We start from the raw sequence: 15,125 nt of genomic DNA, 5'->3' as shown, positions 1-15,125 counted from the left end.
TGCCTGCTTGTAAATAAGAACAAACTCACTAATACAGATTTTCTGGTCAAAATTGAAAATACCGTCATAAGAGAAGATTTGTCCAGATACCTATAGAGGGCTCTGCCAGCCTCCACAGCCATCCAGTCTATGGCGAAGTCCATCTGTCTGACGAAGGGGGACATGCGGATGGCTACGGTGTGGGCTGCACTCAGAACCACACTGGGCTGTTCCCTCATGATCCTAAAGACAGGGGGCAGCACAGAGCACACCAGATCAGGAAAAACACACAGGCAGCATCTTAGGAGAGGCAGTCACTACGCTTAAATATCACAGCAACTGATAAATAAAGCTAGGGTTAGGGGAAGTGTTAGCCACTTCCGCCCTCCTACCACGACCAGATAGATAGTAATAACCAGCATCTTATCAGCAGTAAGACAGTTGTAACATAGAATGAGAAATGCATGTTTGGAACTGAAGCCAACCTACTTATAACAGATGGTTTAATATTCAACAGTCAGTGACAGCTGGTATATTTCATGTAATCATTCAACAAACTGCATACCTCTAATTCTAAACCCAAGTTAGGCTTAAACTAAAATGGTCCAGCTTAATGCCCAGACTGTGAACGATACCCCTTTCACACAGAAGGGTTTAGCCCAGGGGTAGGAAACCCTGTTCCTGGAGGGCCACGGGTACAGCAGGATGTTGTTCCAACTAGGCACCACACCTGACCAACTGAGCAGTTCATCGCCTAAATTCAACACAGCTGGTCTTTCAGGTCAGTTAAATCAAAAATAGGAAGTGCCTGCGGCGCGGCGGCGCCCCCCCCCCTAGACACCCACTCGTAGAAGTCAGACTTGGAGATCTTGAGGAAGGTGCAGTCTCTGTTGGCCTTGATGGTGAAGATGAGGGGCTCTCCAGTCAACACGGCCAGCTGGCCCACCATCTCACCCGGCTGGGTGACAAACAGACACACCGCATCCTGCTTGTCGATCATCCGCTGGTACACGTGGAGACAGCCGGACAGGATAAAGTGGAGACTCACATCCTGAGAGGAGAAGAGAGTTCAGATTTCACATCTCATGTTTTGGTGTGTTTAGAGGGGTTGAAGAGTGGGGAGGAGAGTAGAGGGGGGAAGGAGCTGGGGAGGAGAGAATAAAGTTTATGGGAAAGAGGGACTTGGACGGGGAAAGATGTCAAGGAAAATATAGGTTTTTGATATTGCAGATATTGCAGAATTGGTGATTAAACAGTCAGGTTGGTATGTATTGTCGTGGAGATATAAACAATTTTGACTTTGCAGCTGGCCCATCTAGCGGAAATAGCTCAGTTCTGCCTCCATGGCAAGATTCATGACAATAAACGTCAACCTGCATTAAAACAGTCAACCTGCATTAAAACAGAGGAGAGGAGAGAGGGAAGACATCTTCACTCTCTCCAAGCCTCAGTAAAGTACCTGGTCTCCTTGTCTAGCCAGCACAGTTCCTGCCTTGGCGTGGTGCAGAGTCACTCTCCCATTCAGCAGAGCGGGGTCCTGGCAGAAGAAGGAAAAAGAACAGAACGAGAGAAAGAAAGAAAGAGTGAGACAGCGATAGAGGGAGGGAATGAGGAAACACTCTTGGTGGTGAAACAACATCTGGATTCCCTTTTTGCTCTCCTGGGCTGCAAATCAAGAGGGTTGGCAAAGACACGGAAGGAGGCAGAACTTTCAATATCGTACATTTCAGATGCTCGGTGCCAACCATAACAGTAGATTGTGAAATGGAAATGTAAGAAGCTTAGATAAAGAGTCAGAGGGAGAAAGTGCTGGGTGATGTCCAGGAAGGAGACATGTTTTCAAATGGGGAGGTACTACTTGAACTTGTACAATAAGAACACTTTTGGGTTTCAAAATGTCTCGTCTAGACATGGTACATTATCCCAAAGGACAAAGTAACTTGGTGACAGTTTAACACAATAATCAGATAAATACCACATGATTACATTGATACTAGAGTCATGGTTGCATAGATAGTATATGGTCAGTCGATGGTTGCTAAGGTTACTAAGTAATAGTTAGTACTAACCTCTATCCTCATGAGTTTGAGGAGCTCCTTCAGGGCCTCTTCGAACAGGGCAGGGCTGGGGCGACCGGGGACGGGTCCTGGTCCTGGTGAGAACTGGTTGTCCGGACCCCCCTCCTCCTCGGGGTACAGGTACACCCCCGACGGCACCTCGTCTACGGTCACCCTCCTCTCCCGCTGATCCTGGGAAAGAAACAGAAAACATGGAGGGACATGAATGTGAATGTGAATGTCAATTACTGTACCCTGTGCCTGGTCTACTTGGAAGAGCAGATCTGTGTCGTACAAAGATAAGAGTTAGTGGTCTACGTTGAAGTGCAAATGTGCATTTTCGATTTGATTCCAAATGTAAATACATGTTCTATACACATGTAACTAATATCCAACTTTGTGTGTGTGTGTGTGTGTGAGCGCATGCATTCGTGTATGCTAACCCGTGTATAGGTGGGTGGCGTGTTGCCGTCCTCAGCGGAAACTGAGATCCGTCCTCTCTCGTAGGCCATGTCGAAATCCGACCGCAGATTCTTCTGCATGCCTGTGTGTAGACACCACACACACACACACACACACACCACACACACACAAATCATGTTGACACAAACACGTGTAAATGCCACAGTCAACAGTCTTGAGAAGCAACAGAGCTTAGTTACATTCTAGGAACATAAAGTGCACGAATGTCAAATGTCAAGTTAGGTCCCTAACATGCAGTAAAAACTGGACTGAAGCCACAGAGCTGAAGTTACATACTAGGAATGTCGATGTTACAATACAGACAGAGAAAAGAAAAGAGGACAGAGAGAGGGATCGAGAGGACCGACAGAAAGGGTTAGTTAGTCACCGGCGATGTCTACAGGCATGGAGATGGTCCTGCTGAGGGTTGGTGGGACTGTGGCTCCATCCTTCCCAGGATCTGATGCGTCCTTCACGGCGGCCTCGCGGTCCTCCGCGGGCACGGTCAGGCTACCGAAACGCTTGCTGTGGCGCTGGGGGCTGGTGCGAGGCACGGGGTGGGGGGACAGGGGCAGCAGGCGCAGGAGCTGCATCTCCTATAGGGAGGGGAGGACAGGGGCATGGGGGGGGCGAGAGAGAGGTTAGGGTCAATGAAGGCAGGCTAGCGTTGAATTAGCATCATTATAATTACCAGGTCAGCATTGAAAAGTGACTAGAGGTAGCATCAGCGTTGAATGACTCAATCGTAATGAAAACAGCATGTCTGATGTAGCTTCAGCTAACGAAGTAGCATTCCTGGTAGATGAAGTAAGAAACAGAATGTCCATGTGTGGGTGTGTGTTTGAGGATCTGGGTGGTATGATGAACCGTGGCGCTGTGTGTGTGTGTGTGTGTAAGGGGAGCTTGACTCACGTGGCTAAAGAGCTCGTTGGTGAGCCCTAGGTAGTTGTGCAGCGCCAGAACTGTTACTCTTTGGAGACGAACCATGATGATCTGCATGAGAAGACAGAGGGAGGAAAAGGTCACGTGAACACCAAGAGAAAACGCACATCCACATTGTGACAAACACACACACACACTACAGCTTACCTGGACAACCCGCACCAGGCTCTCAGGGTACTTCTCAAAGATGGAGAGGAAGGCCTCGACAGGTAGACGCAGTACGGTAGACACCTCAGCCGCCCGCGCCGACACAGTCTTGTACGGCTTCTGGTGTCCCTGAAACACACACACACACACACACACTTAGTACAGTATATTCTAACTCAATATTAGTGACTTTACAGACATTATGGAGACTTGAGACATTTCACAAGTTCATATTTTCAGCAGTAAAGGGAGGGGAAGTTTGTGTTGGGATCGAACCCGGGTCTGTAGTGACATCTCGAGCACTGCGATGCAATTTCTTAGACCGCTGCGCCACTCGGGAGGCCATATAGCAGTCAATGAAAGCAGCCGTTTTGCTGCAGTGACTTGGCTGAAGCCTTTTTAAAATGTCCCTGTGACCAACGCACTAACAAAGAACTGAACTACTTAACAAAATGTTTATAGTCTCAAACCAAGAAGAGGGAACTAGCAGAACACACCAGCAGAAACCATTGCTTTAGAGACATTTTCCATTTCCTTTTCTCAGCCGTAAAGCAAGGGCTCATGGATGTTTGTGTCAGTGAGTTTTCCCAGGACTAAATATAGGGGTTACATTCTAGCTACCAACTCCTCTTGACTATAAAGGGTAATGTGTTTCATAGCTCATTGTATACTTATTGGAAGTTTTAAAAAATCCAATAAAAAGTCAAAGCTGACTTAAGCCACACATAGTACTTCATGATATAACATTAAATTGCGGAATAATCATGATTATGATAGCTTTGGAGGCTAAGTTGAATCCTGAGGCTATGATTCAACACTAGATTGCCCTGACTTGTTCCTGGACTAAGTTCAAATATCTGACTGAAACGTGAAAGGGAAAGACAAAGGGGCGACTCAAACAAGAAACGACACGCGCTTGGTGATTTAGGGAGTGTGGAATGTGGGACAGGAAGTGGGCGTGTCTTACGGTGATGACGTCCAGGATGCTGAGGAGGCTGTGGACACTGTCTCCGGGGTACACCTCCTTCACCACACCGTCCTTGCCGTCCTAAAAACACACAGGGGTAAAACAGAGTATGTCATAACAAATTAACATAGACAAAAGACACGTACATTTTTGTGTTTAAAAAAAAAGCACAGAAAACACAGGCAAACAGTACAATTGACAGATATCTTGAAAACATTCTGTTCATGTTAAGTCATTCCAATCTTTGCCCAAATGCAAGTTTATCGTGGTCATAACTTTCTAAATTCAGAGAACATCGCATTTGAGCCTTTTCCTCCACATGGGGGATAATCTGAGTCAATAAATAATGATTAGCACCTATTAGTTTATTTCCTACTAGAGAGTTAATTGTTAGAGAACTGTAAGCCCCTTATAAAGTCCCTATTTACTTGTTAGCGTGGGTGGAGGCTCATTTGCACAGAAGGCAAAAAAATATATAAGAAAATGTAAATGTCTGCCCCCTCCCATACACACACACAGAGACACTCTCTCACCATTCCAGTAAGGCACAGTTCTAGTTTTCCGTCCTGCACCACGTAGATGCTGCTGTCAGGCTGGCCCGGTCTGAAGACGTACTCTCCCTGTTGAAACTGCAGGAACACCATGTGTTTACACAGCTCCAGGAACAGAGGCTTCTCAAAGTGGCCCAGCACACTGCAGGGGGGATAGAGATGGAGAGATTACTACAGACATGCATCAACTTGCATCATAAATAACTACTCAATATTATTTGTAGATCAGTCAGTCACAATTTACCCATGATACATGGCGGTTTATATACTTTAACACACACACACACACACACGTCTCCTCCATATAGATAAGGACTCCACAACATCTTAACACAGAGTACACTCTACACACGCAGAAACTCTGAGAAGTCCCTACGTACCGGACGTTCTTGAGCATGTAGAGCACCTCAGAGGGCAGGTGGGAGTTGGCCACGTCAAACTCTGTAAGGTCTGCCTCCAGCACTGAGGGAGGAGGCTCCTTAGCTACCAGGGTGGGCACCTCCTTCTTAAAACGCAGAATCCTGGAAGGAGGAGAGGGGGAGGGATGGAGAGAAGGATGGGAAAGCGGGAGGATAAATGTATAACAGACTATTGTTCTCTACTCTGTAGTCACCAAGTAAGTTAGCGTCATGGATATCAGTAGAGTAGACAGGGTAAACCGTGTTCACACACTTTTTGGCAATGTTGAGCATTTTCTGCTTCTTTTTGAGTCGTGGGCGCGAGGAGGAGGCTGTGCCCACCAGGGAAGAGGTGGACTGGGACACCTGTGAGAGCAAGAGGTCAAAGGGCAACTATGGAAAAAAAGACACATTGTCGAACAAAAAGGGTACCATTTTACTTTGCTAGAACCCCCAAAACACATCCCACCACAGCCACTAACCTTGCGCATGATCTTTCGCCCATAGAACATGACCTTGTCCCTCTTGCGGAATCGATACTTGGGGGCCTCCTGGGCTTGCAGGGCTGTGAGAAGTTAAAACACACATATGGAGATACTAGAGCACGGACACAAACAGTAAGTCAATGTGAGCAAGATAAAGTACCCGTATGAACATTTTAAGACGCTATACAATGCTATAATGTAAGCTAAAACCATATATTCATTAGCAAAACTGAAATGAACTAAAATAATAATATATATATAAGTTATTGGGCTGACCCCATTTAGTTGACTGGACGATTGTTTGGTCAACAGGCTGTTGGTCGACCAAGATTTTTTTAGTCAAGCAGTTGCAAATGGATTTGAAAAAATTCCATGGCACCAGAGACACCGGTCTGATTGGCGCCTGTCTCAGTGGACTAATCCAATGAGGAGGCAGAGGGGATGCCACGTTCCAAGAAGAAAGGGGGTGTGGCTAAAATACATGTCTCTCTCCAGAATGGGCTCTTTCCCACCATTTCGTATACATTCATTGTTTCATAAATGAATTGTGGGAATTCTTTGCCCTTTGATTTCAAGTGTCTATCAATTCCACATTACAGACGTCACCAGTAGTAACCAACATTTACCGTTAAGTCCCAATCTACAATGTCTGTTTGTTTATGGTAATTTCTGTTAAAATATTGTTATTAGGTCTACAGTCGTTCACCGTTCTCATTGTCGGAGTTGACACGTTGTTTGCAGTAATCACAGCCTACAATACACTTGTGAGAAAAAAGTTGGTTCATTTCATTCCATTTACAAATGGTCAACTTTTTAATTGTCTTTTGTTTGGAACACACCTGTCAATGTTGAGTAAGGATGTGCACCTGATTACGCATATAGAAGTAGGCCTAGGCTCCCTGGCCTGCGCGCTAATGGTGGCCTATAAAATGTGCCCATTTGGGGATGTCTGATAGTATTTCTGATTGTCTTAACTCACTCACCATAAGCTGTTTTGCTTCTCAAAGAAATGCTTTCTTCACCTCAAAGAGAACGTTAACAAAAGTGTGAGAATGACAATAGTTTGTCAATGCATTTGAAAACTATTTCCAGCTCTCTCCCTTTCGATAACCCCTCAGCATGAAAGGGAAACATCTAATGCTCTGATCCAGTGGAAATGTCATAAAATACCTGGATTAATTCTTATCCCTTGCACAAATAGCCTACAGCTGTGTCTGTCTCGATATCACTGGAGCAGGAAACTCGAGGCCCAGAGTATTTTATCCAATGTTACAAGTTTGCTAGCAGGAGCTTCTGCAGGACACAGTTGATAAATTGTTTCAAGTTCATTGCAGACAGGCCTTGCATTGCCAACGTAATTGATAGGATACTTATATTTAAAAAATCTGGATATTTTCTACCTGCAGGCTGCAATGTTTTTATTCGCTGGCTTTATGTAGGCAATTTGTACATAATTGGCAATGGCAATAGTTGTTTTTAGATTTGTATAATTTTCATTTAGATTTTGATATAATTTAGATTAACCACATGACAATGACTTTTAGATACAAAGATTATTATAAATGAAATGAAACTGTTTCATGAAAATGTGCATACGAAAATCATAACTGCCACGCAGATCAGTAGAAATGTTCAGATAAATTGGTACTTCAAATGGTAAAGGTTGCCGACCCCTGGTGTTGCCTATTAACGGCAACTTCAGGAGCTTAACGGCAGAATCTGCGAAGGTGAGCGGGAGGGTCAGGAAATTATTTAGGCTATCTTGATCCCTGGCTTCCTCAAGGGTCATAATAATTATTTAAACCAAACAGTGTGCTTAAAGCATCAGACAAGCTCAGTACATATAGTTGATTTTATTCTAACCTAGTGTACAGACACACACCTTACATGACTAAAAGTATGTGGAAACCTGCTCGTTGAACATCTCATTCCAAAATCATGGGCATTAATATAGAGTTGGTCCCCCCCTTTTCTGCTATAACAGCCTCCACTTTTCTGGGAAGGTTTTCCGCTAGATGTTGGAACATTGCTGCCGGGTCTTGCTTCCATTCAGCCAGAAGAGAATTAGTGAGGTCGGGCACTGATGTTGGGCGATTAGGCATGGCTCGCAGTCGGTGTTCCAATTCATCCCAAAGGTGTTTGATGGGGTTGACGTCAGGGCTCTGTGCAGCCCATTCAAGTTCTTCCACACCTGGCATCCGCCAAACAGATTAGTCCGTCGGACTGCCAGATGGTGAAGCGTGATTCATCACTCAAGAGAATGCGTTTCCACTGCTCCAGAGTCCAATGGAGGCGAGCTTTACACCACTCCAGCCGAGGCTTGGCATTGTGATCTTAGGCTTTTCTGCAGTTTCTCGACCATGGAAACACATTTCATGAAGCTCCCGACGAACAGTTCTTGTGCTGACGTTGCTTCCAGAGGCAGATTGGTGAGTGCTGCAACCGAGGACAGACCATTTGTATGGGCTATGCTCCTCAACACTTGGCAGTCCCGTTCTATGAGCTTGTGTGTCCTACCACTTTGCCGCTGAGCTGTTTTTGCTCCTAGATGTTTCTGCTTTACAATAACTCCACTTACAGTTGACCAAGGCAGCTCTAGCAGGGTACAAATTTGATGAACTAACTTGTTGGAAAGGTGGAGTCCTATGATCGTGCTACATTGAAAGTAACGGAGCTCTTCCGTACAGGACAATCTACTACCAATTTTTGTCTATGGACAGTACATGGCTGTGTGCTCGATTTTATACACCTGTCAGCAATGGGTGTGGCTGAAATAGCTGAATGTACTAATTTGATGGGGTGTCCACATACTTTTGGCCATATAGTGTTTATGGACAAAGACACAATCGACGACTTTCGGTCAACCAAATTCTTCGGGGGTCGGGGACAGCACCCCAAAGTTCTTAGGTGTAAGTGAAGGGCAATCGCTAGAGTACCTGAAGCTAGCATTTATTTCATTTAATAATTAACGGAGAAAACACATTGAAGAGAGAGAATGTGACACGTACTTCTGAGCTGGATCCTCCGCAGCATGAAGAAGATGAGGATGGCGATGAGGATTATGGCGATGCCCGCACCAATCACCATCCCCATCATCTAGAGAGAGACGGACAGAGGGCGAGAGAGACGGACAGAGGGCGAGAGACGTAGAGAGAGAGACGGACAGAGAGCGAGAGACGTAGAGAGAGAGACGGACAGAGGGCGAGAGACGTAGAGAGAGAGACGGACAGAGGGCGAGAGACGGACAGAGGGCGAGAGACGGACAGAGGGCGAGAGACGGACAGAGGGCGAGAGACGTAGAGAGAGAGACGGACAGAGGGCGAGAGAGAGACGGACAGAGGGCGAGAGACAGAGACGGACAGAGGGCGAGAGAGAGACGGACAGAGGGCGAGAGAGAGACGGACAGAGGGCGAGAGAGAGACGGACAGAGGGCGAGAGAGAGACGGACAGAGGGCGAGAGAGAGACGGACAGAGGGCGAGAGAGAGACGGACAGAGGGCGAGAGAGAGACGGACAGAGGGCGAGAGAGAGACGGACAGAGGGCGAGAGAGAGACGGACAGAGGGCGAGAGAGAGACGGACAGAGGGCGAGAGAGAGACGGACAGAGGGCGAGAGAGAGACGGACAGAGGGCGAGAGACGTAGAGAGAGAGACGGACAGAGGGCGAGAGACGTAGAGAGAGAGACGGACAGAGGGCGAGAGACGTAGAGAGAGAGAGACGGACAGAGGGCGAGAGAGAGACGGACAGAGGGCGAGAGACGTAGAGAGAGAGACGGACAGAGGGCGAGAGACGTAGAGAGAGAGACGGACAGAGGGCGAGAGACGTAGAGAGAGAGACGGACAGAGGGCGAGAGACGTAGAGAGAGAGACGGACAGAGGGCGAGAGACGTAGAGAGAGAGACGGACAGAGGGCGAGAGACGAGAGAGAGACGGACAGAGGGCGAGAGACGTAGAGAGAGAGACGGACAGAGGGCGAGAGACGTAGAGAGAGACGGACAGAGGGCGAGAGACGTAGAGAGAGAGACGGACAGAGGGCGAGAGACGTAGAGAGAGAGACGGACAGAGGGCGAGAGACGTAGAGAGAGAGACGGACAGAGGGCGAGAGACGTAGAGAGAGACGGACAGAGGGCGAGAGACGTAGAGAGAGACGGACAGAGGGCGAGAGACGTAGAGAGAGACGGACAGAGGGCGAGAGACGTAGAGAGAGAAGGACAGAGAGAGAGGTGTGCAGCCGCTGATTAAAGCATAATTAGAACGACTTAATGGAATGAAACACTGCACACCAGACCACAACATACGAACGAACCATGCTCGTCTGTAGCTCTTCCTCCACAAACGCCTTGATGTTATTAAACCCTTCCTGTTGGTAGACAAAAAAAAAAGAGAAGTGAACAACCGTGTAAAATAGCCTATATACTATGTAGACAGAACTTTTTCCAGAGCTGGGAAAGTTCTGTTACCGAGTTAAATAGCTGACGTGTAAAGGAATCCAGGCTTTGGGATTTGCCATGCCCAGGGAACGGAATGGCAGAGGAGAAGGAGGAATGATGAAGTAAAAATGTTTCATCTGGGTGGAATCAGGTCTGACGATTCCCAGAGGGGCTTTAAAAACACATCCGGTCACCCAATGTGTTTCGTTTGGCCTAACTATTTATCCTCAACATCCTCTTTTGTCAGCACCCACTTGTTCATTCCTCCTTCCCTTCTTTACCCAGCTTCACTCAAATAGCTCCATATAAATATATGGGACAAGGTAACTCCCAAACAATACATTTGATGATAATCACTATTATTATACAGTAGGCCTAATTGCCTTCTGTCAATATTGGTTTAGTTGCCTTGCACCCACGTCAGCCTGGCTGAGACCAATAATAGGAAAAGTGACTGCTACTTCTTTACTCTGCTGCACCAGACAATAACACAGATCTCGTTGAGACATGATGCAATCTAATAGCCTGCGTGCGAACAAGAAACAGAGCAAATTAGAAAGATAAAAAGGGAAGGAGGAAACTTGAGAGGGCATACAAGAGACCGCGAAGGAACGAGTGAGAGAGATGTCTAACTCCTATGCCACACACAACCACACAGTTGGGGACCATAGCAGAGACATTACAGTGAGAGTATCTTGTCTTTTGAGGTCACTTTAACTTCAAATCAATAGAACTCTTTTTTTTCCCCAGAACGATATGGTAGAACTTGAGTGATGTCCTGCCAAACGGACCTTCCCTGTTCTAATTCCTTCACTGATTAAGACTAGGCCCTATATGACTCACTGAAGGAGTGGAGATCTTAGCTCAGAGATAAGCTTATATACAGTGTTGCTGCAATAGGAAGTGTGTGTGTGTGTGTGAGAGTGTGTGTGTGTGTGAGAGAGAGAGAAGGGGATGGCTGAGTTGACCACTGGTCACATGGCCAATCAGAACGTGTATAACTATGGGGCAAGGCCAATGGGCTTTTAGTACTCTGGCTCTCAGCCAATCAGCGACTGAGCTGGAGGAGAAGGGCGGTCAGTGCTTATTGATCAGGAGAAGAGACGAAAGAGAAAAGGACTCAGCTGCAATTATTAATGAGAGGTTGGTTATGGTCTGAGAGATGGTGGATACTGTACATACTGCAGAAGACATTTCGGGTGAATTAATACAGTTGTGCAACTGACTAGGTATCCCCTCACACGCTCCCTCTCGCTCTATGGAAGCGGTACTGTAGTAGTCGGTGAGGTCAATGGGGCCAGAGTAAGTGGTAGAGAACAGGAGTGTGTGTGTGTTCTTACTTCCAGAGGGGCATCTGCATGTTCTTGGCCCTCTTGTTCCGAGGTGCTCTGTCCCATTCTAACCCCGCCTCTTCACCAGGCTGGTCCATCAACGGCCTCTTAAGGAGACAAAACAAGAAGTTGGCATTAGACATACAGGCTACAGTTCACATCTCACACACAAGCAGTAAAGCAAATAGCTTTTTAGTAGCTTGGAAGAGAAACCTGGACTTTTACGAAGAGCAATGACTAACAAAATTATTCTAAATACTTTCTAGTATGCAATTATGACTCATTGCTCTTTGTAAAGGTTGTCCAGGTTTAGGGTTGCAAAATTCTGGTTACTTTCCTAAAATGTCCAGGTTTTCCAGGATTCCCGGGTTGGAAAAGTCCCTGAATCAGGAGGCAACAAGCAGGAATTCCAGAATGCTCCTGGAAAACCTGGGAACTTTGGGAAAGTCACCTATCCAGGTTTCTGAGAGGTACTGCTCTTATAGATACGTACTGTATATGTGTTTATGCATAAACAGCAGAGCCGCTCAGCCAATCCCCATCCGTTCCCCTCCCCCACTGAAACTGGCAACATGATCCTCTCCCAGTCCCAAACAGAGTTAGAGATAATAACAGTGCTCCAATGACACACAGGCAACATCCCAAAGGGCATCCTGTTCCCTACACAGTGAACTACTTTTGAACTGAGCACTAATCAAAAGTAGTGCACCATATAGGTAACAGGGTGGCATTTGGGACACATGATCCAGAGAGACAGACAATCCTGCCGTGCCCAGTTGACATTGACTAACCCCCCCCCCCCCCCCCATCTCCCTGAGGGCTGGTCCTCTAAGAGGGTTTACCCCCCCAGCCCTATTTGGGTTAATACTCCTGGGATTTAGGCCTAGCCCTGACCAATGAAACTCCACCCCCATCTGTTCCCTTCATCTCGCCTCTTAACTTTTCTTCCTCCCACTCCATCCATTTATCACAGCAGACGTTCCAGACCCTCCACCATCTCCCCCTCTCTCCATCCCTCCCTCTCTTAAACCATTTGTTGACACAAACAAATGCAAGTATACAATCCAAACAAAGTCTTTACAGGCTACACGCTGAGCACAGACAAACAAGCAGCTAGCTTTGCATTCAAACCTCCATTGACTCCCACTGAAACTGAGCAAACATACCCTAGCTAGGCAAACAAAGACATTTAGCCATACAAGCTAATGTGATATGGTTAAGGCCTACTACAGTGCATTGGGAAAGTTCAGTGCATTCCCTTCCCCACATTTTGTTATGTTACAGTTTTATTCTAAAATAGATCCAATTTGAAGAAATCCTCAATCTACACACAATACCCCATAATGACGCAGCCACTTTATTTATTTTTTATTTTTTAGAGAAACGTGTTAAAAATAAAAAGCAGAAATACCTTGACATAATTATTCAGACCCTTTGCAATGACATTGAGCTCAGATGCATCCTGTTTCCAGTGATCATCCTTGAGATGTTTCCACAACTTGATTGGAGTCCACCTGTGGTAAATTCAATTGATTGGACATGATTTGGAAAGGCACAGACCTGTCTATATAAAAGGTCCCACAGATGACAGTGCATGTCAGAGCAAAAACCAAGTCAAACCAAACTGAGCAATCAGGGGAGAAGGGCCTTAGTCAGGGAGGTGACCAAGAACTTGATGGTCACTGACAGAGCTCCAGAGTTCCTCTATGGAGATGGGAGAACCTTCCAGAAGGACAACGATCTCTGCAGCACTCCACCAATCAGGCTTTTATGGTAGAGTATCCAGACGAAAGTCACTCCTCAGTAAAAGGCACATGAAAGCCTGCTTGGAGTTTACCAAAAGGCAACTAAAGAACTCTCAGACCATGAGAAACAAGATTCTCTGGTCTGATGAAACCAAGATTGAACTTCTTGGCCTAAATGCCAAGCGTCACATCTGGAGGAAACCTGGCACCATTTCTATGGTGAAGCATGATGGTGGCAGCATCATCATGCTTTGGGATGTTTTTCAACTGCAGGGACTGGGAGACTAGTCAGGAATGAGGAAAATATGAAAAGAGCAAAGTACAGAGAGATCCTTGATGAAAACCTGCTCAGGACCTCAGACTGGGGTAAAGGTTCACCTTCAAACAGGATAACAACCTTAAGCACACAGCAAAGACAACGCAGGGTGGCTTTGGGACAAGTCTCAATGTCCCAGTGAGTGACCCAGCCAGAACCCAGAACTTGAACCAGATGTAACATCTCTGGAGAGACTTGGAAATAACTGTGCAGAAACACTCCCCATCCAACCTGACAGAGCTTCAGAGGATCTGCAGAGAAAAATGGGAGAAACTCCCCAAATACAGGTGTGCCAAGCTTGTAGCTTCATACCAAAGAAGAATCATGGTTGTAGTCGGTGCCAAAGCGGCTTCAACAAATTACAGAGTAAAGGGTCTGAAAATTAATTTTAAAAAAAAAACTGTTTTGCTTTGTCATTATGGGGTATTGTGTGTAGATGGATTAAAAAAAACAATTCTCATCAATTTTAGAATAAGGCTGTAACACAACAAAATGTGGAAAACGTGAAGGGATCTGAATACTTTCCAAATGCTCTGTATGTACGTTTTGAACTCCAGCTAAAGGGATAATCAATGACATCATGGTCTTGGAACCAGAGGCCAATTTTTTACATTTATTTTACCTTAATTTAACTAGGCAAAGCAGTTAAGAACAAATTCTTATTTTCAATGACGCCCTAGGAACACTGGGTTAACTGCCTTGTTCAGGGGCAGAACGACAGTATTTTACCTCGTCAGCTCGGGGATTCGATCTAGCAACCTTCCAGTTACTAGTCCAATGCTCTAACCACTAGGCTATCTGCCGCCCCGAGAGCTGCATTGGATGAAATCCGAGAGAGTGGCTGACAGCGGACTGTCATATTGCATAGCCTGTCACACCCATACGTAGAATGTATGCACACATGACTGTAAGTCGCTTTGGATAAAAGCGTCTGCTAAATGGCATATATTATTATTATTATTATTATTATTATTACAAACAGACCTGAAACAGGACGAGTAGCGTCAAGGTCTACTACTCTCTCTCGCGTTCATCCTCCACCATTCATTTGTGTTTGACTCACTTAACCAACTGCTGAAGCAAAACTGTAAGTACCCAAACTACTGAATATCCCTATGTTTATAAATGCCCATGTTCATGAAATACCATGGTAAACTAGGCCTAGTCATGATTCCACCCAGCCAAGCAGTACTGCCTGGCTCTGGAAACATCACATGCTCTGCTGGTCTGTGCTGTATAGACAACAAGGAGACCCAGGGTTAATCATATAGAATGGAGAACATACACGTTTCCATTTGCTCATCATGACATTTTCCC

At 46.0% G+C, this 15,125-nt stretch overlaps 1 protein-coding gene across 1 annotated transcript in view; it reads right to left on the bottom strand.

Annotated features, from left to right (window-relative positions):
* The window catches only part of LOC124004312 (patatin-like phospholipase domain-containing protein 6), a 47,207-nt gene that overhangs the window by 30,012 nt on the left and 2,070 nt on the right, over nt 1-15,125 (bottom strand). The window contains 16 exon segments of the mRNA XM_046313129.1: nt 91-222; nt 825-1,030; nt 1,439-1,516; nt 2,049-2,228; nt 2,480-2,580; nt 2,887-3,094; nt 3,411-3,491; nt 3,588-3,716; nt 4,555-4,635; nt 5,088-5,247; nt 5,486-5,626; nt 5,778-5,869; nt 5,986-6,068; nt 8,997-9,084; nt 10,293-10,346; nt 11,757-11,854. Of these exon segments, the coding sequence (XP_046169085.1) occupies nt 91-222; nt 825-1,030; nt 1,439-1,516; nt 2,049-2,228; nt 2,480-2,580; nt 2,887-3,094; nt 3,411-3,491; nt 3,588-3,716; nt 4,555-4,635; nt 5,088-5,247; nt 5,486-5,626; nt 5,778-5,869; nt 5,986-6,068; nt 8,997-9,084; nt 10,293-10,346; nt 11,757-11,813 (1,871 nt within the window). The 5' untranslated portion in view covers nt 11,814-11,854.

Source organism: Oncorhynchus gorbuscha, linkage group LG18 (assembly GCF_021184085.1).
Source record: "Oncorhynchus gorbuscha isolate QuinsamMale2020 ecotype Even-year linkage group LG18, OgorEven_v1.0, whole genome shotgun sequence".
Classification (NCBI taxonomy): Eukaryota; Metazoa; Chordata; class Actinopteri; order Salmoniformes; family Salmonidae; genus Oncorhynchus; species Oncorhynchus gorbuscha.
The sequence above is the reverse complement of the archived record's forward strand: the minus strand, read 5'-3'. Positions and strand labels throughout refer to the sequence as shown.